This window comes from Corylus avellana, chromosome 8, assembly GCF_965113065.1.
Source record: "Corylus avellana chromosome 8, dhCorAvel1.hap1.2, whole genome shotgun sequence".
In the NCBI taxonomy this organism is placed as follows: domain Eukaryota; kingdom Viridiplantae; phylum Streptophyta; class Magnoliopsida; order Fagales; family Betulaceae; genus Corylus; species Corylus avellana.
In genome coordinates, this window is record NC_142497.1 from 22,423,103 (window position 1) to 22,447,236 (window position 24,134).

At 35.6% G+C, this 24,134-nt stretch overlaps 3 protein-coding genes and 1 long non-coding RNA gene across 6 annotated transcripts; 3 read left to right on the forward strand and 1 right to left on the reverse strand.

Moving 5' to 3' along the window:
• Positions 1 to 2,103: 2,103 nt before the first annotated feature.
• Positions 2,104 to 7,360, forward strand: LOC132163586 (potassium transporter 1). 2 transcript variants are annotated; one of them, XM_059573928.2, is made up of 10 exons: positions 2,109 to 2,203; positions 2,879 to 3,122; positions 3,705 to 3,950; positions 4,761 to 4,811; positions 4,901 to 5,161; positions 5,254 to 5,306; positions 5,397 to 5,511; positions 5,590 to 5,844; positions 5,943 to 6,094; positions 6,350 to 7,360. In XM_059573928.2, exons 1-10 carry the CDS (start codon positions 2,159 to 2,161, stop codon positions 6,950 to 6,952), a joined length of 2,025 nt encoding a protein of 674 aa, XP_059429911.2. In that variant the 5' UTR covers positions 2,109 to 2,158; the 3' UTR covers positions 6,953 to 7,360. The 2 variants fall into 2 exon arrangements, with proteins under 2 accessions (XP_059429910.2, XP_059429911.2); XM_059573927.2 differs by having other exon boundaries at positions 2,104 to 2,203; positions 5,943 to 7,360.
• A 2,953-nt stretch (positions 7,361 to 10,313) lies between these two features.
• LOC132164315 (pyruvate decarboxylase 2-like) lies at positions 10,314 to 13,219 on the forward strand. Its single transcript, XM_059574806.2, has 6 exons — positions 10,314 to 10,886; positions 11,024 to 11,187; positions 11,443 to 12,093; positions 12,183 to 12,300; positions 12,610 to 12,798; positions 12,927 to 13,219. Exons 1-6 carry the CDS (start codon positions 10,362 to 10,364, stop codon positions 13,095 to 13,097), a joined length of 1,818 nt encoding a protein of 605 aa, XP_059430789.2. The 5' UTR covers positions 10,314 to 10,361; the 3' UTR covers positions 13,098 to 13,219.
• Positions 13,220 to 16,581: 3,362 nt separating this feature from the next.
• Positions 16,582 to 19,279, forward strand: LOC132164080 (CHUP1-like protein). 2 transcript variants are annotated; one of them, XM_059574496.2, is made up of 5 exons: positions 16,582 to 17,527; positions 17,615 to 17,931; positions 18,023 to 18,134; positions 18,847 to 18,978; positions 19,047 to 19,279. In XM_059574496.2, exons 1-5 carry the CDS (start codon positions 16,934 to 16,936, stop codon positions 19,122 to 19,124), a joined length of 1,233 nt encoding a protein of 410 aa, XP_059430479.2. In that variant the 5' UTR covers positions 16,582 to 16,933; the 3' UTR covers positions 19,125 to 19,279. The 2 variants fall into 2 exon arrangements, with proteins under 2 accessions (XP_059430479.2, XP_088375317.1); XM_088519191.1 differs by having other exon boundaries at positions 19,054 to 19,279.
• Positions 19,280 to 20,153: 874 nt separating this feature from the next.
• LOC132164459 (uncharacterized) lies at positions 20,154 to 20,705 on the reverse strand. Its single transcript, XR_015913021.1, has 2 exons — positions 20,546 to 20,705; positions 20,154 to 20,452 (listed from the first exon to the last, which is right to left on the reverse strand). It is a non-coding gene; the product is annotated as an uncharacterized LOC132164459 (long non-coding RNA).
• Positions 20,706 to 24,134: the final 3,429 nt, after the last annotated feature.

Genomic DNA, 24,134 nt, shown 5'->3' on the forward strand with positions numbered 1-24,134 from the left:
ATTTTTGTCCATCCAAGATAGAAAAGAGAACATTTGGAGGGGAGAGAGTGAGAGACTAGTCTCAAGTAGATAAGTTCCCATCGTATCTTTTTTTCTTTCCTTACTACATTTCCTTCTGATTTGGTGGGTAAAATCAAATCAAATCTTAGCATCTCATACTATTGGCAAATAATGCACATCAACCAAAAAAGTTGTGTTAGAATGTTGCTTTCAAAAAAGTATCACCCAAGAAAAGTATTGTCAGGTCTTTATCATCATCGGCTCAAAATAATTAGTCAAATTACAATTAAAGTTCATTAAAGTTTTGTCTCACATAATATTAAACTAATGCAAAAAACTTAACACTCAAGAGCACCTTATAATCTACCGACTTAATATATGATTGACATTTTGAGAACGTCGCATCAACGGTCCACACCAACTTTATCTTAGCAGCCTTAATTGTCCAATTTCGTACATTATGAACTAACTTAGCATATGAAATGCATGTAATACACTGATTAGCCTACATTATTAGTTGTAGAATTGAAAAATGTCCAAACTCATTTAATTCATCAACATTGTAAAAGACATGAAGTGAAAATTTAGCACAAGTTCACCCATAAATAATGCTAATTCCAACCACAAAAATAATTTCAATGAACACAAAGATATTTAGCTCAAAAAAAAAAACATCCTCAACAATTGGGGACCAAATGCCCTACCGAGACAATTAGTACAATTTGGATATTGGTTCAGGGGGGAAGGACATACGTGGTGGTCCTTCTGTCACCTCTAGATTTTCAACTCTACCTACAGGTTTTACTTGTACACAGCATTTATGTGACAAGCCAGACTTCAGTTGGTACAAATGAGGAGGAGATTAGGAGGCCTAGTGCAGAACAAGCCTGACCTAATTTGTTGAATACTGTTTGGTCAGTGAGATTTAATTAGGGTTCCTAAATTGAATGGAAAACAAAACTTGAACTGAAAAGAAAACTGCCCCAAAAATTTTTAGATGAAAAACATGTAATGATGCTGTTGATCCTCAGCCATATTGACTATTTAGTCAATAGAAGCATGCAAAAAGGAATATAAATTAAATTACTAGAGGCTTGTTGGGGAGAGAAATATTTGATGCTTAAGTTAGTAAAGACAAAAAAACTATTTAGTCAATAGAAACATGCAAAAAGGGATATAAATTAAATTACTAGAGGCTCGTTGGGTAGAGAAACACTTTGATGCTTAACTTAGTAAAGACAATAATAATAATAGTAATAATAAAATAAAAAATAAAAAATCTGCTCTAAAAATAAGAATTATAAAAAAAAGAAAATATGAATTTATTCTTTTTCAACGATCTCCATAGTGAATGAATGAATCTACCATTGAATTTGTGTGGAGTCCATATGAGTCTACGAATCTAATGATTGATCTATTGAATTTATAAAAATATATATATGGTTGAAAGATAGTTGTATAACATGCCTCATATTTATTTGGTATGTAGCATCTCTAGAAGAAATGATATATATATACTACACCTCAATTCCACTCCTATCACATTAGTCTAAATTGGTTCTTGGATCTGTTAAATCACCACTTTTCCTAAAAGTTTAAGCTCTTGGAATAATTGGTAATTTAATATTGTATCAAAGCCAAAGGTCATTAAATCGAATCTTCTTCTAATACCATGTTAAACTATCTGTTATCCCAAAAGCTTAAGTTTATGGGATAACTGGTGATTTAACCAGATCAACCATTATTAAAAAAAAAAAATTAAGGGCTAATAGGCACTGCTATATCAACCCAATAAGATAATGGTGGGATGAAAAAAAATAGTATATAGCATTTCTTTCTCCAATGTAATAATTAATCCAAGATTTTGGCCTAATAAATTCCTAACTAATTTTCTGTTCAGAAAAAAAAATAAAAAATAAATAGAACTAATTTTCCATGGCTTTGAATACGCAGTGCAATTTCCAAGAGAGGTGAAGAGCATTGAAAGCGTTTTGCAACTTCTTTGGACACACACACCACTTGCTTCTTGACTACTTAGTGCCGCTCACTTCCTACATTCTCTCTCTCTCTCTCTCTCTCTCTCTCTTTATATTCTAATTCCCAGCCTTCTTGTTTCCCACTTCCCAGTCTCCTCTCCGTCTCCCTGTCTCTCAAAGCCATGAACCCCTCTGAAGAGTTTGTAGAACAGGGAATATCTCAAGAGGTAAGAATAATCAGTTATAATATTTCCATGTTAGTTTCAGTCTTTTCTCGTCATTTTTCTCCTAACGAGTTTCTGGGTCTATTAGAATTAATGGGGTTCTTTAAAATGGTGTTTATAAATAATGTGCCTTTGAAAAAGAATGACATGGGTTAGTGGGGATTGTTGTATTCAGAATGTTAATTGGGTTCTGTATTAAATGGAGTTATAACAAGAGATTAATTGGTGAGATATAGTATGAATGTATGATGCATGTGGAAGGAGAAGGAGTGTATTCTCCTTAATTATTTAGGACATAATTGTTTGTATAAGTGCATGTCTTTTTCATATATGCTTCATACCCTGCCTCCCTGGAGGCATTTCAAGTTTCAATCCCAATGGAAAGGGATGTGTGTAATGGCTTTAGAGCCTTTACTGTCAGCTTGCTGCCTGAACCATGTTCGAACCGTACTCAAAGAGTGCAACCATTATAAAGAAATTGAACAAGACAAAATAGAAAGAAAGAAAAATGATATAATCTGAGTCAGGCTCGAGTCCTGAGCCAAAGTTGGGTCGTGAATCTCTGACAATGGTGATCCACCATGAAATTTTTTGAAGCAACCACTGATGCCTGTTCCTTTTCTTTTTTCCAACTAAGTTCATCACATATATGTTAATAAATTTAGTGTCTTGAACCAGAACTTGAAAAGGGTGTCCTGTACAACAGTGCTCACATTGGCTTATCAAAGTCTAGGAGTGGTATATGGCGACCTCAGTATCTCCCCCCTCTATGTTTACAAGACCACCTTCTCTGGGAAGTTGAGCCTCCATGAGAATGATGAAGAGATTTATGGGGTGCTTTCCTTTATCTTCTGGACAATTACTCTCATTGCTCTCGTTAAATACGTATTCATAGTGATGTTGGCTGATGACAATGGTGAAGGTATAACTTTGTCATTCCTTTCAATAACTAATTACTTAGTTTGCCAACATGATTGAACTCATGACTCAAACTTACTCCTTGTCCCTCAACTTTCCCTCCCATGCCCACAATAGTTGAGAAGGATATGAAAAATGTTATGACACCATTATGTAGGCATTAGGCAGGGGTCATTTCTGGCTCCAAATCTGGTGTAAGTCTGCATATATGTATGGAGAACCCACATGTTGTGTCTCAAACAACAAAAAACAAGTGATTTACTAAAATCCTCTAGTTTTTCTTTTTATTGTTTTCTCTTCTTACAAATTTGGGCATGGTCATACGATGTTGTTCAAATGGCATATGCCAGTAAGCTGAACACTTCTGACTATAAAATAGCCTCCTCATCACTGAACAGAAGCACTGTGTGCTGCTGATGCTTTATTTAGACCTTGTGGCTGAGAATTTCCTTTCGTATGGTAGACGTAAACTTCAGAAAGTAAACCTCTAATCAGTTATGTGAAGTACTATTGTTTGAAACTTAATGACTGCAGATTTAGTCAAAATCGAAAGTCTATCAATGCCAACATTTCACTTATGATGTAGGTGGCACCTTTGCATTGTACTCCCTTCTCTGCCGCCATGCAGGGCTGAGCATTCTGCCCAATCAACAAGCCGCAGATGAGAAGTTGTCTGCGTATGTAAGAGAAGGATCTGCAGACACATGGCAGAGTTCTTCTCTGAAGTCATTCTTCAATAAGCACCAAAGATTTCACAAAGGGCTTTTGATTTTTGTACTGCTTGGAACCGGTATGGCTATTGCTGATGGGGTACTTACTCCTGCAATATCAGGTAGCTGGATTTAGTGTCAGCCTCTAGCGCTGCTTACATCATGACTGTTATGTGCTCCATCATTTGAATTTCTCTTAGTACCCAACCTTATTGATATCAAGTCCACAAGATATGAATTCAAGTATGCCTAGCATCAGATTTTTCTTAGTTGTGTATCATAGATCTGGTGCAGATTTCAGTGCTATAGTTCTTAGCATTTCATTTCACAAGTCTATTGTTGCTTTATATATAAATTACATGATATCTTCATTATGTATCAACATTGAAATTTATAGGATTATTTTCTTTTGTTTTAAATGAAAATATACATATATGTTCATGTATAACATTAAGGAATCTAGCTCTTATCCACATACTTATTTCTAAAACATGTCATGTAGCTGTCATAGAACTGAGCTTTGCATTTATGTGTGATATTTGTAGTTTATGCACTTATTACAAGCATAAAAATAAGGGTCGGTCATGAGTGGTTTTATCACTGATTTTAAACTGCAAAGCATAAATGTTCAAAATGAATTTGGGAAAGTGAAGATTTGATCATTCATAAGCCTACTAAAAAGAACCTTGTTTGAAGATGATTGGGCAATGTAAAGGCAAAGTGGTGTAAAACATGAATGAATACCTAATGGGTAATACTCTTTTGGTTGGGGTAGAGGTGGGGAGGAAGGATCCTGCATTTTCCCTTCGGTCTGGATCCTACATGTTCAAAGTGCACATTTATATATTAGTATCTGCTGGCCCTTCAATTTAATTTCAACTTTACTCTCCACAAATGCTCTTACCGAGATTTGCATGTGTGTCCCCTTTCAGTTCTTTCAGCAGTTTCGGGCGTTAAACTGAAGATCACAGGACTCCATGAGAGTGAGTCCAGTTAAATACATTGCTATCTTCCTGTTCTCTCTAAAAACCCTAACAACATATTAATTTCATTTGATTCTCTTTTCTTTCAGATTATGTTGTTATTATCTCATGCATCATTCTAGTGGGGCTTTTCTCCCTTCAGCACCATGGAACACACAGAGTTGCTTTCATGTTTGCTCCAATTGCCACAGCATGGCTTCTGTGTCTTACTGGCATTGGGGCGTACAACATATTTCGGTGGAATTCTCATATATATCGTGCACTTTCTCCAATTTATATGTTCAAGTTCCTAAGAAGTACGAGCATCGAAGGATGGGTGTCATTAGGAGGAGTGGTTCTTGCAATCACAGGTAACTCTTTCACAGATCCAATATGGATTTTTGTCATTTATTTGTTGCTGGAAAGAGCTACTGGAACTGGTTTTGCTTGGGAATTGTCTCAGGTGTGGAGGCGATGTTTGCTAATTTGGGCCATTTCTCTCCACTCTCAATTAAGGTAAAGCCAAACTCTTGTGCATGCATGGGACATTAATGCCTTGGCTAATTATCAAACTTATTGTCATAATACATGGTCTTCAAATCCCAGATAGCCTTCACATTTCTGGTATATCCCTCTTTGCTTCTTACATATATGGGTGAGGCCGCATTCCTCTCTAAGCACCACGAAGATATTCAAAGAAGCTTCTACAAATCCATACCAGGCAAGAACATATTAAAGTGCCAATTGGGATATATCATTCTTTCCCCGTCTCGTGTTAATGCCATTATCTTCTGTGCAGAAGCTGTATTTTGGCCAGTCTTCATAGTGGCTACTTCTGCAGCCGTGGTAGGAAGTCAGGCTGTAATATCAGCTACCTTCTCCATTATAAGCCAGTGCTGTGCATTGAATTGCTTTCCGCATGTTAGAATCGTCCATACATCCAGTAAAATATGTGGGCAAATATACATTCCTGAGGTCAATTGGTTGTTAATGTGCCTTTCCTTAGCTGTGACAATCGGGCTGAGGGACACAAACATGATGGGTCATGCATATGGTATCAACATAAACAATTGAGTAAATCTGCCAATTTCTAATGCATCTTTAGGCCTTTTGTGTCCATGAATGAACTTGGTTGTTTTGCTGAATATACAGGGCTAGCAGTCACCACTGTAATGTTTGTGACAACTTGCTTGATGGCACTGGTGATGATAATAGTATGGAAGCAGAAGATAATTAGTGCCATTGCATTTCTTTTGTTTTTTGGGTCAATGGAACTGCTCTACATCTCTGCATGCATTTTCAAGGTACCAGAGGGGGCATGGATTGCACTTGCAATGTCTTCTGTCTTTATGGCTATAATGTATGTATGGAACTATGGAACAATGAAGAAACACCAGTTTGATATGGAGAACAAGGTTTCAATGAATAGAATAGTTTCTTTAGGGCCAAGCCTAGGCATGGTCCGGGTCCCTGGAATTGGACTTGTATACACTAATCTGGCAACTGGGGTCCCAGCTGTTTTTGGACACTTTGTGACTAATTTACCTGCATTTCATCAGGTGCTTGTTTTTGTTTGCATAAAGTCTGTCCAAGTTCCCTATGTTTGTGAAGAGGAACGACTTCTCATTAGCAGGGTAGGCCCAACGGAGTGCGGCATGTTCAGGTGCATCTTGAGATATGGTTACAAGGATCTGCAACAAGAAAATTATAATTTAGAGCACAGACTGGTGTCTGGACTAGTACAATTTGTAGAAACTGAGGAAGAAAGTGCATCAAAAGCAACAACTGATTTATGTGAAGAGTTTGGGAACTCACATGTTGAAGTCTTTGATTCTCTAGCGCGCACCATCACAAATCCAAATCATGAAGAGGACAGAGTGAGGTCTTCGCGTGATATTCAAGTGACGAAATCTGATATCAGGCACGTCGAAAGTTTTCTTCTTAAGGCTGAGTCTCTGCAAATTCTAACAGCTAAAGAATCCGGTGTCACTTACGTTTTTGGGCATTCCTATGCAAAGGCAAAGAAATCATCTTCCATTTTCAAGAAATTTGCTATTAATGTAGTATATGCTTTTCTGAGCAAGAACTGCAGAGATCCAAATTCTCTTTTGAACGTGCCTCCTACATCTTCCCTGGAAGTTGGTATGATTTACTATGTCTAACATCTAAGGGCTCAAGAAAGGGGTTCCCTGCTGGTCAGAAGAATGAAGATCCTCCCCACAGGTGTTACTACTTACTTCTCTCTTTCAGTTAGATTATTTGTCACAGGTCTTTAGGTTATCCTTTTGACAAATGAACACTGTAGAGCCCAACTAGCACTTCACTGAAATTTGTACATATACATTTTATCTTGAATCCTTGATTCTTATAAGAGAGAGAAATAGAAGTGAAGCACTCCCATAATGATAGTTTTAAAGAATATATAATGCAACCGGGCTTCATGAGTTGTAACTGCATAACATGAGGATATATAAGGATTCCATCTTTGTTGTATCATTGTTATAAGCTAATTATTGTTAAGAACAGAAATAGAGAACAGAAAATGAAATGTTTCTAAGGTGTGTTACCGAGTGCCTTTCTTTAAGAAATTATTTGCGAATTGGTATGCACCGGGTTATATCAAATACTTTTTCCAAGAATGTAATGGAGCCTAAAAATCTTATGTAGTTTGATTGCGTTTTGCACAAAACGAAACCAAATCAAAATACCCTCAAAGTTTCTATTCTAGTAAGAGAGAGACTCTTTCAAAACTACAAAAGGTTTTGCGAGAGGTAGAAGAAAAGATATATATATATATATATATAGTGTCAAATTAGTAGTTTAAATGTTTGTTCACTAACAGACATATAATTTCGCATTTAACAGTAAATAACTGCTAATCTAACAATCATTAAAATTTGACCATCAAATATTAATAGCCACTTAATCTTGACAGTTAGGTTAAGATTATAATTAATGGTTATTTAATTATAACTATTAAATCTTAATTGTTAGAAACAATTATTTAGATCAAACTCAATTTAATCTCATAGTTGACTTTACCAACGGTCAAGTAAATTCAACTATTGGATCTACCATTGAAGCATCTTAAATCGCCAAGTCGTATAATCATAACCGTCCAAAAATTAATGGTTGTGATTTGTTGCTCCAAGCTTCGATGGTTCGTGCCAAGTGCACCATCAAGGCACCACTAGCACCCTACAGCCCACTATCACGCACATGCGCTTGTGTGTCTGTTGCTTCACACTATACTAGAACATACATATAATTGCATACATTCAAGTATTGCTTGAAAGCAAATGCTTGTGTGAGTTGGACCTTATAAATTTATTCTAAGGTTCTTTAAACACCTTCCATTTAAAACATTTCCAAACTATAGATATATTGGAAACGGATCCTCTCCATTTCACTTGAAATAGAGATGATCCATTTAGTGCATTTAGAAGGTCTTCCTAAACGCACTAAATGGATCATCTTCATTTCAAGTGAAATGAAGAGGATCATTTTCCTAGATATATATACAAATTAACTTTGAAAAATATTTTAACAATTATTGAATTAGATCTAGATGAGGATAGCTTTATTTGCACTCCATTTTCTTGCTTGGCTTTTGGTATGGAACTCAGGAACGGTGCACTTTATAGTGCCATGAAAAGTACTTGGTTTTATTTTTTTTATTTTAGAAAAAAAAACCCACATTTTAATTATGAATGTTGAGTCTACATGTTAGAGTAAGCGGTGAAGATGGGTTGGATAATAGGTAAAAAAAAAAAATGTGGCTATTATAATATTGTTGAGCTGAAAAGCCATAAAGTTCTTAAAGCTTTTTAATTGAGTTGATGTCAAATATTTATTTCAAGAGTAATATTACACCTATAACTCTTTTACAATTTGTTGACATTTGTTAACATGTGATTGAAATCATATTAGCGACTAAAAAAATTAATAGCCTTCAATCACATTTTCACACATGCCAGCAAAGTGTAAAGAGTTATAAGTCTAACATTTTTATTATATCAAAGTCTCATTTGAAAATTCTCAAGTGTTTTTCTCTCCAAAGAGTCCAGAACACTAAATGGTCTCTTAAAAAAATGGCGGCTTTGAATGTGTGTTTTGATGAGTGTTCTGTTTTGTTTTGTGTATTTTGCTTGAAAAAGTGTTACGATGTAATATAAAAGTGAAAATTGTTATGTTCTTAGAAGTGCTTTGTGTTTGGGGTGTTTGTCAATGTTTGTTACAAAAGAGAACAGAAAAAGATTTATAAAAGCCTAAAACGTTTGTAAAAAATGAGGAACAATTATAGTTGTGATCAGCCAAAAGAAAATGTCGAACAAACATCATGCAGTAGAAGTCGGACTTCATTGGTAGAATCCTCAATATATGGTTCCCAACCTTTGAATCTATTGTCAAAAGTGCAAAAGCAGTAATATAAAAGATATACTCTAAGAAAAATAAAAATAAAAAATTTTTATGCAATGCAAACAATATGGAGACACATATAGAAAACAAAATGTAAATATGCTTTAAATGAAAGAAATTAAGTAGAACAATTTATATTCTAGGCGCATGAAGAATTAAGATCCCATACAATATTTACTTTGAACTGTTTGTTTTAAATGAACGGTCCAAAAACACATAAGAAAGAGAAAGTGAGTGTTGTGCAAGCCATAAGAGTCGCCAATGAGAATGAGACATGAATGATTAAGATCCCGTGTAATATCTAATTTGAGTATTTATTTTAAATGAATGGCCCAAAAACACAAAAGAAAGAAAAAATGAGTGTCGTGCAAGCCATAGAAGGGTAATGAGGGTATTTTATTTAAGAATATCTTTATTGTTCTTTAATTATCTTATTTATTGATATCAATTTTTAAATTTTTTTTTTTTTATGCAAACAGCAATTAGGTGTTGATTTTTTTTTTATGGAAATTTTTTTATTATCATTAATTGTGGGAGCCTTATTAAATTGGGGTCTTTCTTAAATTACTTATTTATCATGATTAGAAGCCTTAATTAAAGAATATGGAGGGTAATAAGGGTTTTAATTTTTTTATAGAATTTTTTTTAATTAATATTTTTAAATTGGGAGCCCTACGCGACCGCCTAACTCGCCTAGTGGTTGGCATCGCCACCCATTCTCTCGCTTTTAGGGTATTCAATCCTATATATATATATATATATATATATATATATATATATATATATATGGAGCAAAACTAACTTAAACTAATTAATCTCACGGTTTACTAGTGAATATGATCTAAAAGTGAAAAAAAAAAAAAAAAAAAAAAAAAAAAAAAAAAAAAAAATCTCATATATATATATATATAGCAACATAAATAGAGCGAGCATGTACACAGAATCAAAATCGGCCTTGTAAATGCCTTGAACACCACTACCATAATTGGCGTATGCGTGTTCCTCAAGTAAACCCCATACATACTTCCTGGTTAAACCGTTAATCGCCCGTATAAATATGGTCACTTCCTTGTCTACCAGGTATCAAAAATCCCATCTCTTGAAATCTGTTCTCTAACCCTCTGTGTTTGTTTGTACGTTTCACAAAATATTATGGACACCACAATGGGAATGCTAGACTCGTGCAAACCCTGCAACAACGACGTTGGCTGCCCTCCCCAAAACGGCACAGCCTCAATCCAAAATTCTCACCCTGCTCCTGCCATGGCATCCCCTGACGCCACGCTCGGCCGCCACCTCGCCCGCCGGCTCGTCCAGATTGGAGTCAGCGACGTGTTCTCCGTGCCCGGGGACTTCAACCTTACGCTTCTCGACCACCTCATTGCCGAGCCTGGTCTCAACAACGTCGGGTGCTGCAATGAACTCAACGCTGGCTATGCTGCTGATGGCTACGCCAGGTCTCGTGGGGTTGGTGCATGCGTTGTCACTTTCACTGTGGGTGGCCTAAGCGTTCTCAACGCCATTGCTGGGGCTTACAGTGAGAATCTTCCCGTTATCTGTATTGTTGGAGGGCCAAATACCAACGATTATGGCACAAACAGAATTCTTCACCATACCATTGGATTGCCCGATTTCAGCCAAGAACTTCAATGCTTCAAGCCTGTTACTTGCTTTCAGGTGAGCAATACTTATGCGCGCAATTTGAATGTCAAAGTTGAGATTTTTTTTTTTTTTTTTTTTTTTTTGAATTCTTGATTAATTGACAAAAAATTAATTACCCTTTTGTTTTGGCAATATGGTGATTGTTAATAAAGGCTGTAGTGAATAACTTGGACGATGCCCACGAACTGATTGATACAGCCATATCAACTGCTTTGAAAGAAAGCAAGCCTGTTTATATCAGCATCAGTTGCAATTTGCCTGCCATCCCTCATCCAACTTTCAGCAGGGAGCCCATTCCATTTGCTCTGTCTCCCAGGTACACACGGACGACCCGGGAAATTTTAAGGGAGGGGAGCAAATTTTTTTTTTTTCTTTTTTCGTTTTTTTCGGTTCTTTAGAATTTTTTTTATTAAAAAAAATATACTTTGGTTGTTTTTTATGAACTAAAAACTGAGCATTTGAAAGTAAGACAAAAAAAAAAATACGATCCCCCTATCTCAACCCGAATTGTTTCTTGATGTGATAGTGCCAATCAATCTTTTGATGGTATTTCTGCAATTTCTTGATACAGATTGAGCAACAAGATTGGACTAGAAGCCGCGGTAGAGGCGACAGCGGCCTTCTTGAACAAGGCAGTGAAGCCGGTGATGGTGGGCGGGCCGAAGCTCCGAGTTGCAAAGGCTTGTGACGCATTTGTTGAACTTGCTAATGCTTCTGGCTATGCTCTTTCTGTTATGCCATCTGCAAAAGGGCTGGTGCCAGAGAATCACCCTCACTTCATCGGGACTTATTGGGGTGCAGTGAGCACTGCCTTCTGCGCTGAGATTGTGGAATCTGCCGACGCATACCTTTTTGCAGGGCCAATCCTTAACGACTACAGCTCTGTCGGCTACTCCCTCCTCCTCAGGAAGGAGAAAGCAATCATTGTGCATCCTGATCGTGTGATAGTCGCCAATGGCCCTGCTTTCGGCTGCATCTTAATGAAGGACTTTCTTCAAGCACTTGCGAAAAGGCTCAGCCGCAACACCACCGCTTATGAAAACTACCACCGCATATATATCCCCGATGGGGTTCCTCTTAAATGTGAGCCTAAAGAGCCATTGAGGGTTAATATTCTGTTTCAGCATATACAGAACATGCTCTCAAGCGACACTGCTGTGATTGCTGAGACGGGGGATTCCTGGTTTAACTGCCAGAAACTGAAGTTGCCTGAAGGATGTGGGTAAGCAACCAGAAATCTAGCTATCACCTTGTTTTTGTGTTTGTCAAATTTTAAGGAACATGAAAAAAATTCAAAAGTTGGGTTTGCAGATATGAATTCCAGATGCAATATGGTTCGATCGGGTGGTCTGTTGGTGCAACTCTCGGATATGCTCAGGCTGTACCAAATAAGCGTGTCATCGCTTGCATTGGTGATGGCAGCTTCCAGGTTAGCAGGAATTTGAAAGCTTTTTGCTTTGGTTTTTTCATTAGAAATCTATTAAAACCCATATTTCTGATTGTTCCAATGTGGTAAGTTGTATTATATTAGGAGTTTAGTACTAACAAAATCATAGAAATAAGTTAATTCCCAAACATTACCCAAATTTATCTTAGGTTGGCATTTGGTAACACAAATAGTATTGAAATTTTGTTTAACCGTAGGCAAAACTTGAATGGACCAATGTCGTGAGAATTACTGCTGATTCTATGATGTTGTTGATTGGTTACAAAATTGATGATGTTTTTCTGCTCGCAGATGACTGCACAAGATGTTTCAACAATGATACGATGCGGGCAAAAGACAATCGTGTTCCTCATAAACAATGGTGGATACACCATTGAAGTTGAGATACATGATGGCCCATACAACGTGATCAAGAATTGGAACTACACTGGGTTAGTTGAAGCAATCCATAATGGACAAGGAAAGTGCTGGACAACAAAGGTCAGTTTGTGTTTGTAATTCTTACAAGTTTGCTCTTTCAAAACGTACACTTTCTGATTTTGTTTAAAATCGAACTATTGGCCAAACACACTCAAAATCTTACAATATTATTCTTAACTCATGATCAGGTTCATTGCGAAGAGGAGCTTATTGAAGCAATTGAAACAGCTACGGGGGAGAAGAAAGACTGCTTCTGCTTCATAGAAGTGATTGTGCACAAGGATGATACCAGCAAAGAGTTGCTTGAATGGGGGTCCAGGGTCTCTGCAGCCAATAGCCGTCCACCAAATCCTCAATGATCTTCCAGCTTAGATAAGAGCAATTAAGCATGTTAGATATCTTAGCGTTTTGTCTTCAATGACTTTCTTAATTTTAGTTGAGTTCTCATTTTATCGTTAGTTAATTAAGGATTTGATGAAACATTAAAATCTTGAATGCATGAGATAGTTTACGTACTGTTCAATATTCTTTGTTTTTTGAGATTCTGTGGGAACAATCTGCATATGTTGTGTGTGGAACTGATCTCCATTGTTTTATTCAATCTGAGTAGAGATCAACTTAACCACAAAATGCTGAAAAGATAGTTGTTTTTCGACTTGACGCAAGCTTTCTAAGCCCAAACTATATATATACGCAGGCTTTCCTGTAGTAATGGATCAATAACTCCAAGTTCTATTATCTTGCTGGGCGAAGTTCTCAAGAGCCATAGTTTGCCTAGTTTTTTATGCCTAATGAAGTCAAGTTTTCCGCTGGGCTTGCCTAAGACTTTGACAATTTTTTTCACTATTCTCGAATCCGACATTAAATTAGCGGGTTATGATTGAGGAGTCTCATAGTCTTATACACATGACTTGATACGACTCGAACCCTACAAGTGACATTTTGGTATGACTGAAATTTTTTTATATGATCCCTATGATCACTATCCACAGTCTACAGAATGATTTTGAATGCTTTCAACCTAAGCATTCAATGAAGCACCCGTCCGAGTGTCTCTCACACTTTAACCTAGCTAGGTGCTTCTAACGTGCACACGGCTTTTCAGTCTCCCTTTGCTTAAGTTTTCGTATGAAAAATAACTTCTCTATGTTCTGCAGACTACATGAAAGCATATACTTTATATTCAAGGTTTCATTTTCTTTTTACTTCTAACCACCAGAACCTACTTCTATTCATGCCATGTTGGGCAGGAAACATCTGAGTAATGCCAAAATTTGCACTCTCATAATTTGGGGCAATGTGTACACAGAGTTTAAGGAAAGTTCGCTAGAGATCCTTGAAATTTAGACTAGTCAAAGAACTAGGCAAGGTTCTGCATGGACGGCAACAACCTCAATAAATACCACAGCCTTGCATTGTTGAAACTTAAAAAGGAAAACGACCCCAAGACTAGTATGATCATTCTTTAACTAAAATCTGACAGACAATGTTTCCCCTTGTCTTGGGGCATAGATCTCAATCATATATGGAAGAGTAATGTTACTTGTCGCACCACTTATCACCAGTGGCGTGTTTTCTGAGCTGTATTTAAACACGTAACATTAGCGAATAATAAATGAGTGTGAATAGTAACATTACTCTACGTAAAAAACCAACCACAATTTTTTTCTCATCACTTACTTTTTCTCTGTTTCCCTCTATGGCAATGATGCAAATTTTCTTCAATTAAAACTCCTAAAACTATCTAGTTCCAATACTACATTCATGAGTATTATTAGGGGTACTACAACTTTTATTACAAGTCTCTTACAAACTAACGCGACAGTTTACATAATATTTACCCTATACGTACAATTAAATTTGAGTGTAGCTGATATGACAATGTCATATGACACTTACCACGTCAGCTACTAAATAATTAAATTTAATTGTGATTAACGTGACAGTGCTACGTAAACTTTCACGTAAATTTATAAAGAGAATTATAGGGCTTATAATATTTTGAGCCTTCAGCAAGTTGTTAGTCTATCACCCTACAAGATTCCCTTGCCAATAGGGAAGTCATATTAAGAACTAAAGATAGACATGGCCATGGGCCCTCAAGAAAGTAAAGGCCAAATCTGAAACCTGTACCAGCCAGCCACCAGTGCATTTAAGGTACCTTTGCCTTTTGTCTTCGAGAATTGGTAAGAATATAATCCTTTGAGAATATGTAAAGAAAGATCTACTTCTCTCTAGACCCTAGTTGAGGGGCATTGAGCAACCTCTCATTCTAATTGAATCTTCTTCACCACAATTATAGTGCTGCTGGATTATGTCTCAGATTCAACTACCACAGAAAGCAAAATTTCGCCATCAACTTATTTTCTCCTACCACACTCAAATAATTAGCCTCCTATAACATATTTTTGTTATGCGTTAAATCACCACTTAAACAGGTCGAAATAAGTAAATTTAATAATTTAATAAAATACTTTAACATTATGTAATCCCACCAATACCATTGAACTTGTCATATAAAACGTAGCAGGAATATCATGTTTAAGGCTTTAGTTTGTGTCCTATTCTTGCGCACACAAGACAAAAAAAAAAAAAAAAAAACACAAGTTGAGAGTGTCACGCGTATCTAATTACTGATATGCCATGTGTGCATAGGACAAAGAATGCAAGCATTACTCCATGTTTAAGGTCTTCCTAATCACCTATGATCCCATATTTTAAACCCTAACACAGTTTACAAACCGGAAAAATGGAAAAGAAAAAATGGGGTAGATGTAATGACCCAGAAAAGGCATTATTCACGTCTATGTTATCTCTTTAAAATGATGTCAATTTGGGGTTCCCTAAAATCATTTATAAAGATCAGAAAAAGCATTATTCACGTTTACGCTATCACTTCGAAATGATTAGTCAATTTAGAGTTCTCTAAAATTATTTATAAAGTTCAATATCACCTAATAAGAAACAAAAAATTGGACTTTATACAAGATTTTTAAATAAACTCTAAATTGGCAAAATTTTAAAAAAAATAATAGCGCAAGTGTAATTAGTGTTTTTGTAAATCGTTCCGGTATGAGTATTTTTTAAAGAGAACAAACTAGCAATAGAATATCAAGAGGATCTCAATCTAGAATATGGTGGGCTGTAAACATCAATACTTTTTCTTTTTCTTTTTCTTTTACTTTTCACAGTCAGCATCCTTCAATATAACTCATTTCCCAGTCCCCTTTTCATGTTTTTTTCCATTGCTTCACACGCAAAGAATAGCAAATGCATCGATTCCCATAGTTGGCCTTGCGATGTTAGAAATAAAAACTAGTTTGACCTAAAGATTTCAACGTCCCATACCACGATTGACACCTGGACCACGAGGAATTGAGAGTTTCATACAAGGGAAGTTGGAAGATTGCAATCAGTCATATTTCATTTGCCATTCTGGCCATCTTTCAAATACTACGTCTAAAATATGAAGTAAGTAGGCTCAAATACTTCAAGAGCCAACAAAACACATAATTTTTTTAATAACAAAGGAAAATTCTTAGAATACTACACTTTTTACTATAATTCTTTTGCAAACTCACGTGGTAGTCTACATGAGTATCGTAAATTTTTTGGAGGGTTGACGTAGGTGCCACATTGCACTGTTACGTCAAGGAATAGAATAAGCCTGGCTAACATTTTCTGGAAAAAAAAAAAAACAAAAAAAACAAAAAAAAAAACAAAATTTGACTAATAAATTTGATTATTTAGAAGATAACGTACGGAGACTATTACTTTAGTTTGTAAGAAACTTAAAATACAACTGTTGTAGTACCTTAACACCGCTGAAAAAAAAAAAAAAAAAAAAAAAAAATTGTTTTGGTCAATTACAAAGAGAATTTAATGTTCTACCTAACTTGATTTCCTAAAGAAATAATCACATGCTAGCAATCCAAAGTAATCTCTCACCTACAATGAATCTCCATGTTCAACCGACCAAAATTCGAAAATGTCGAAAGCATCCTTGCCTAGACTAGTGTACACTGTATGCCCCAAAGCGCCATTGCTAGAGTATCCAGGGGCATTTTCTTGAACATCACTCCTGGGGCTTAGGTAAACATGACAACCTTAGTTCAAAAGCAAAATCATATATATAAAGGGGAAAAGATCGATCTAACCTTTCGGTGGTGACTCCTGTGCTTTGTTGTGTCATTCAATGAAAGCAGAGCACGAGAGAATGACAGAAGAGGAAGATGATTCAGAGATCCAGCTGCTCAAGAAAGAGCTCGGAGTCTCTCTGGCAAAGATGGATTCATTGGAGAAGGAAAACCAGGAGCTAAAGCAGGAAGTAAGCCGTCTAAAAGGGCAAATAAGCTCCCTCAGAGCACACAACAATGAGAGGAAGACGATGCTCTGGAAAAAGTTTCAGCTCTCCATGGATAGCAGCTATACAGATGCATCTCCAGGAGTAACCAGAGCAGATATCCCAGAATCAACCATGGAAAAACCAATGAAGGTACCGAACCCACCACCAAGGCCTAATTCAGTCACTCCCCCCTCTTTGCCCAAAGAAGTGAAAGGAAGTAAAGCTCCACCAGCACCAGCACCGCCGCCGCCGCCGCCACCATCGAAATCGCTAGTTGGGACAAGAGCGGTGCGCCGTGTGCCGGAGGTGATGGAGTTGTACCGTTCGCTAACTAGGAGAGATGCCCACAAGGAGAACAGAAGCAATTCTGCAGGAACTCCAGGAGTTGCATTTACGAAGAACATGATTGGAGAAATTGAAAACCGCTCGGCATATCTTTCAGCTGTAAGTATAGTTGCAGCCTACTCTTCTTCATATTTAGTTATCTGAAAAGAAAAACCCATTGCTGATACTCTGTAAATTCATGGACAGATAAAATCAGATGTCGATAGACGGGGAGAATTCATCAAGTTCTTGATCAAAGAGGTAGAGTCTGCAGCCTATAAAGATATTGCAGAAGTGGAGGCATTTGTGAAATGGCTAGATGGGGAATTATCTTCATTGGTTGATGAAAGAGCAGTGCTGAAGCATTTCCCACAATGGCCAGAACGAAAAGCAGATGCACTGCGGGAAGCTTCTTTCTCCTACCGAGATCTAAAGAGCCTTGAGTCTGAAGTTTCAAGTTTTGAAGACAACCCCAAAGAGCCTTTAACCCAGGCTCTAAGAAGAATTCAAGCATTGCAAGACAGGCGAGCATGTATAAAATATTATATAAGAACTCGATACTTTCATTCTAGACTATAGATTAAATTACATGATCTCCCATATTCCAATTTACAGGTTGGAGCAGAGCATTGACAATGTAGAGAGGATGAGGGAAAGCACAAGCAAGAGGTACAGAGATCTCCAGATCCCTTGGGAATGGATGCTGGACACAGGCCTAGTTGGTAAGGTAGGAAGCACATAGCTGATCTTTACTTCAAAACCTAAGATTCAAGATATAACAATGGCTTACCAATTTGACAAGCACACCCAAATTGCTATTTAAATCGGTACCTTTTTCAAAACTTCTTCTACAAACCTTAGATCAAGAGTAACAATCATGTTCGAGTTTCAGTTTCAGATCATGTTAAGACATGAACATAATACTATAATATGATAAAACTAACTCTAATATGCTAACTCAACCCATTTAATTAAACGGGTCAAACTCTTAAACTCTAATATGCTAACTGTATTGAATTCACAAATCATATAAAAAATTATCAACCCTCAACATTTCGAATTTTGGTCATGTTGATACATGAGTATAAAACTATATACATCAACCATAACCCGAGTCCTTTGATTAAAGGAGTAAAGCACTCAACCCTAACCCGCTAATTTCGTATTGAATTTGCACATCTTATCAAAAAATGCTAGCTCTACTTTAAATGGTCCATCCATACTATAAATAGGAAACAATAGTAGCCCTTCTTGACATTTATCGCTCAAAAAACTTATCGAATCTGTGACAGAAATTCGTGCAAAGCAGCCATGAAGATGTATCCATCTTCATTTCAATAATCTACATAACTTCCGAAATCAGCCAATGAGTTCCCATATTGTCTGAGAAACAACTACTCTCCATTTTCAACAAATCTTAATTTTTATATTTTTGGCAGATGAAATTAAGTTCACTGAGGCTAGCAAAGGAATACATGAAAAGGATTACAAAAGAACTGCAGTCTGATGAATGCTCATGCGAAGAGAATCTTATGCTTCAAGGAGTTAGATATGCATATCGAGTACACCAGGTAAAATGAACACCAAAAAATTAAAACTACATTCTAATATCTGTCATACTAACCACCAGAAAATTCAGTTTGCAGGCGGCTTTGATGCAGAGACCATACAAGCATTTGAAAAGCTAAAGAAAGTTGGCTTGGGTACCGAAAATTGATTGCGTTGTCTCTAAACACCTTGGACATGTTAGAATATGGACATTGAGAAGTTGTGTGGTTACAGTGCACCAACATGTGAAGTGTCCTCAGAACTTACATAAATAGTTCATTGTTTGCATATTTTTGAATATATTTTCTAAAAAGGTAAGTTTCATTGAGTATGAACTTGAGTGTGAACCCAATACTTCCTAACTGTATAGTGCATTTATTATGCCTGCGCAGCTATTAGCATCCATTTTAGAAGAGATCTATACTAATGACTCAAACAAACAAGGGTCGTTCCTTCTTTGGCTGCCAAGAGAATTGTGCAAGAAAAAGAAACTAAGAGTCAATCATATATACACATGCAAGCTCAATGTGTCCTACATGGTTCGATAGGAACAAAGTTTTTCTCTAAACTCTACTCCTAAGTGTCAGTTTCCGGGTGTACATGTGAGAATCACAAGCTTAATAGATTGGGTACGAGAAAATTCCTCCAACCCAATTTGGACACTTTGTTCCATGGACAAACCATAATGCAAAGCTCAATACCATTCAACATTCTTACACATAGCAAATCACTTTTTATTTTCCTTTTGGCATGGGAAAGCAAAACCCTTCGAACAAACAAAAACATCAGGAGTGTTTGGAGACTAACCATGAAAACCTATCCTAGCCAATCCAAGTCTACTTAGATCCTAACCTTAAGATACAAAGTAGTACAGCCCAACTGCTCACTGCAATACGGGTTGTAGCAATTAGATATACCAAAATTATAGCAGAGAACATAATGAAACCATTTCAAACCCTAATCAAAACCATCAAATTAGAAGCCTTGCGCATATTGCACTAAGAACATAGCGTACATCGGCTTTCTGTATTCTTATTCTTTTTCCAGTTCATGCCCATAATAGAAACACCCAGCTGCATCAATATAAGACTATCGCATTCATACAATCAGATATTCAACCATCGCATTCATACAATCAGATATTCAACCATCGCATTCATACAATCAGATATTCAACCATCGCATTCACAGAAAAAACAATATCAAAACCAAATATAATAGATTAGATAAACAAATTCAGTAGATTCACATAACCCATCTCATAAAAAACAAAATTAAATGCTCAAGAGAGTCAAATCACTAAGCCGCTAGCAAATGGTTCAAAAGCGGACCTAAACGAGCTAAGTAACAAAACAAAGACGCCAGCCAAAACCCAGTAAGACCCAGAAACGACGTCGTGCGAGCTCGATCGAGCCCAGCGCAGCTCTGCTTCTACTTGGATCTCTGCCTCATCTTTCGTCGCTTCCTCTTCAGCCTCCTCATCCTCTTCTTCTTCCACTGCAAAAAATGGTAGAATTTTCATTGTAATCAAGCGCTGTGAAAATCATTTTAACCAACAAAGAGAGTCTAACTGTTGATTTGTTTCCGTACCTTGGCTCGCATGGTGGCAAAGTGAGAGAGAAACCCAAAATTCCTTCGAACGGCTCGAAAACTCTGCGCAGCCGAGGAAAACGAAGGCTGTGTACTCAAATGAACTGATGGTGGCTTTACGGTATTTATATGCAAACCCTACCATTTAACTGGGCCGGGTACGAAAACGGAGCGCAATTGAAGGGGATCCACGTGAATACGGGGCTTCAATGGCTTTTAAACCCAAGCGTGGCCATCTTGGTCAACGAGCCCATAAGGATCTCCGATTTTTTTATTTTTTTTTTTTTTTTTGGTTCCACTACAGTTTTAATTTAAAGAAAATTATTAAAAGTTTTCACAGATCTAACAGTCATATTTCATGACATTTAAATTTTTTAAATAGCTTAATATTAGGGATAAATGCAAAATTAGCGCGTGTGGTTAACCTAAATTACAAATCATTTAATGTCGTATAAAAAATAATTTATAGATCCATGTAGTTAGCCTAAATTACAAATCATTTATTGTGGTATAAAAAATAATTTGTAGGTACTTAGGGTAGGCCAAAACAACAGTTTACTCTCTAAAATCGATTTTCATGCTCTAAAAATAAATGTCAGTTTAATAAAAAGAGTAACAAAATTTTCTTCAACTTAATTTGAAATAAAACTTTGTCACAATTTATTAACTTGAATGTTGTTTTTTATTTATTTTTCAATGGTTAGAAGATGTGACTCTCAAATTCTCACAAAATGCTCCCAAATCGTGGCGAAAAAAATGAAAATGAGAGAGGGTTGCAAATCGTGGCGAGAAAAATGGAAATGAGGGAGGGTTGCGCATAAAGTAAAATTTTAGGGATAGAAAAGATTATGTTAATTTACTGAAGCAATATGACTTGTAGTGAGGACTGGTGTATAATCTTAGCCGGTGTCCTAAAATGATGTAAAAAATACTAGTTGTCATTTTTTAAAGTCATAAATTATTAATAATATGTGTCGTGTTTTTATTGGGTATGACGTGACAAAGTTACGGATTCTATTAAATTACTTGATGAAAATTGATTTCAGTGAGTAAACTGTTATTTTAACTACTCTGATGACCTATAAATTGTTTTTTATATCGTATGAAGTGATTTCTAATTTAGGCCAATCACATAGACTAATTTTGCATTTATCTCTTAATATTATGTACACTATTAAATACAATAAAATAATTTTTATCTGTCATGAAATTGAGAAGAAAAATACACACCACTATAAAACTAATGAAAGTGGTCGAGTCACCCCGAACATTTTTTTAGGGCAGAAGGGACACATGTCAATTTTATAGATTAAGTTAAAGAAAATTCCTCCGACCTAGTTTGGAGAAAAACTTTGGCCTAATATATTAACCAAATTAAAAAATTATATAGTTTTTTTTTTGGGGGGATGAATATCACAATAATAAGACGTGGCGGACAATGACAGGTATGCATGCCACGATTCGTTTAGTTGGAAAAAAGTAGGTTATCCTCAGCACCCAACCCTATCCCTGTCGTAGCAGCGAAACCAACGGTCGAATGGGCAACTCATCACCAACGCACGACACGTGTCAGGGCAATGACAAAATCGAATAGAGAATCCCACGTGTTCACTAGATGAGGCGTATGCGGACTTATTCACAAGAGAATTGAAAAGGCCAAGAGCTATAACATCAACAGCGAATCAGAAATGTTATTCTGGATATTGACGTAGATCTCAATTTGGATTTGGTCCATAAATTTTAATGTAAGATTTATGAATATAAGATTCTCAATAAATCATTTTTATAAATCTAATAGATTTAATTACTTGATATACATGTGATTTCGACCATATTATTAATAATTGGTTTATGAAATTATTAACTTCCACTTTTATGGGATGCAATCTAGTGATTCTTGACTGAGGATCTCTTCGGATGATATATTAAATTATTATTTATTAAAAATTTATAATTAAAAAAAAAAAAAAACTTAATTATTTAAAACAATGTTTTAACAAAGATGACATGGATATGAATTAATAGAAAAATGGTAGAATATAATAAAAAGTTCATATTTTGTCTATAAAAATTCAGGTGGCAAGATGCCACATTATTTTATTTTTGTTTTGTCATTTTTTATTAAAATTAAAAGATGATGTGACATCTTACTACATAGATTTTTATGGGTAAAATATTGAGTTTTTATTAGATTATAGCATTTCTCGAATTAATAATATACCATTACTCAACATTGGAATTATATACCACGACCGAGAAATAAATATATATTTATTTTAATGTTGATTGTGCTTTGACGGATAATTTGGTAGTGATTTGCGAGTATGGAACTCCAAGAAGAGGTCTCAAGACTCCTCAACGGCAACGACAATGGTGGTTTCATCGAAAGCGTTTGCTTTATTATTATTATTATTTTTTGACAATTTGCATAAGAGGAGGAGGAAAATGGGAAGAGAGATTCGAATTAGTTATCTCCACTTCATGAGGCGTGATTCTAAACTGATTGAACTACCTCTTAAAAACTCTACTTATATTTATTAGGTAGAAAGTCAATGATTGAATTCTCAACCCATAGCTCATATATTGAAGGTGACTCTACTTTATTGGTGTAACCGTCCAAATTTATTGCCTTTGGCTAATGCATGATAGTAGCTATTAATGTTGCTTTGATTATAAATAAACATGATGTAAATTTGGATGAAAAATCACCAACATATAACTAGCTATTTTAACCCCAAGAAAAAGAAATGGTGAGCTTGGTGAGCAATGTACACTCACTAAATGTAACAAAATTAACAAAATTGATTATATTGTTATTTATTCTTTCAATGAAAATAATAAAGAATAAAGAAGTTGTTGAAAAGTAATATTTAAATGAAATAATAAAAATATAGTAAGTGTGATGTAGTTGCTTTGAAAATTAAGAAAGTCAAAATAGATTTTTTTAATAGCAAAAATGAAGAGAAAAGTGAATGCTTCCTTTAAATAAATGATTAATAGTAATGATGCAACAAAAGATTGATCATTATATTTTCCTACAAAATGGGAGTGGAGTTGCTATCGTCTGTTAGAAAAAATGTTATGATGTGACATAAAATGTTATACAAGTATCTTGAAAGTGATTTATTGTGAGATTTGAGAAAAATGTTTTTTAATTGTGGAGTGCACCTATTTATTTTTAAAAAATACAAATAAGTGTAAAATTGACTAATTATTTATAAACTTTAAAAAACAAAAAACAAAAAAAATGACTGTGTGACCTGTGACCACCCTCGATGGAGGAAAGGGATGGCGAAGCACCCCTATCTTGGTGGAGCCATCCCTTTCCTCCGCTAAGGATAACCACACAAACACTCTAATATATATTTTTTTAAAGGAAATTATAAATTTGTTTAAATAGTGAGCTAGCCCATATTTTGTAAGATTTAACCAAATGTATTGTCAAAATATTGTAAATTTGTTTATAAAAAATATTTGGTGGGTTTAAATGATTAATTAATATATAATTAATTTCGAAAAAAAAAAAAACTTGGGGAATAAGTAATATTGGCCAACAAATAATATAAAAATCTCTCAATTTTTTTTTTTT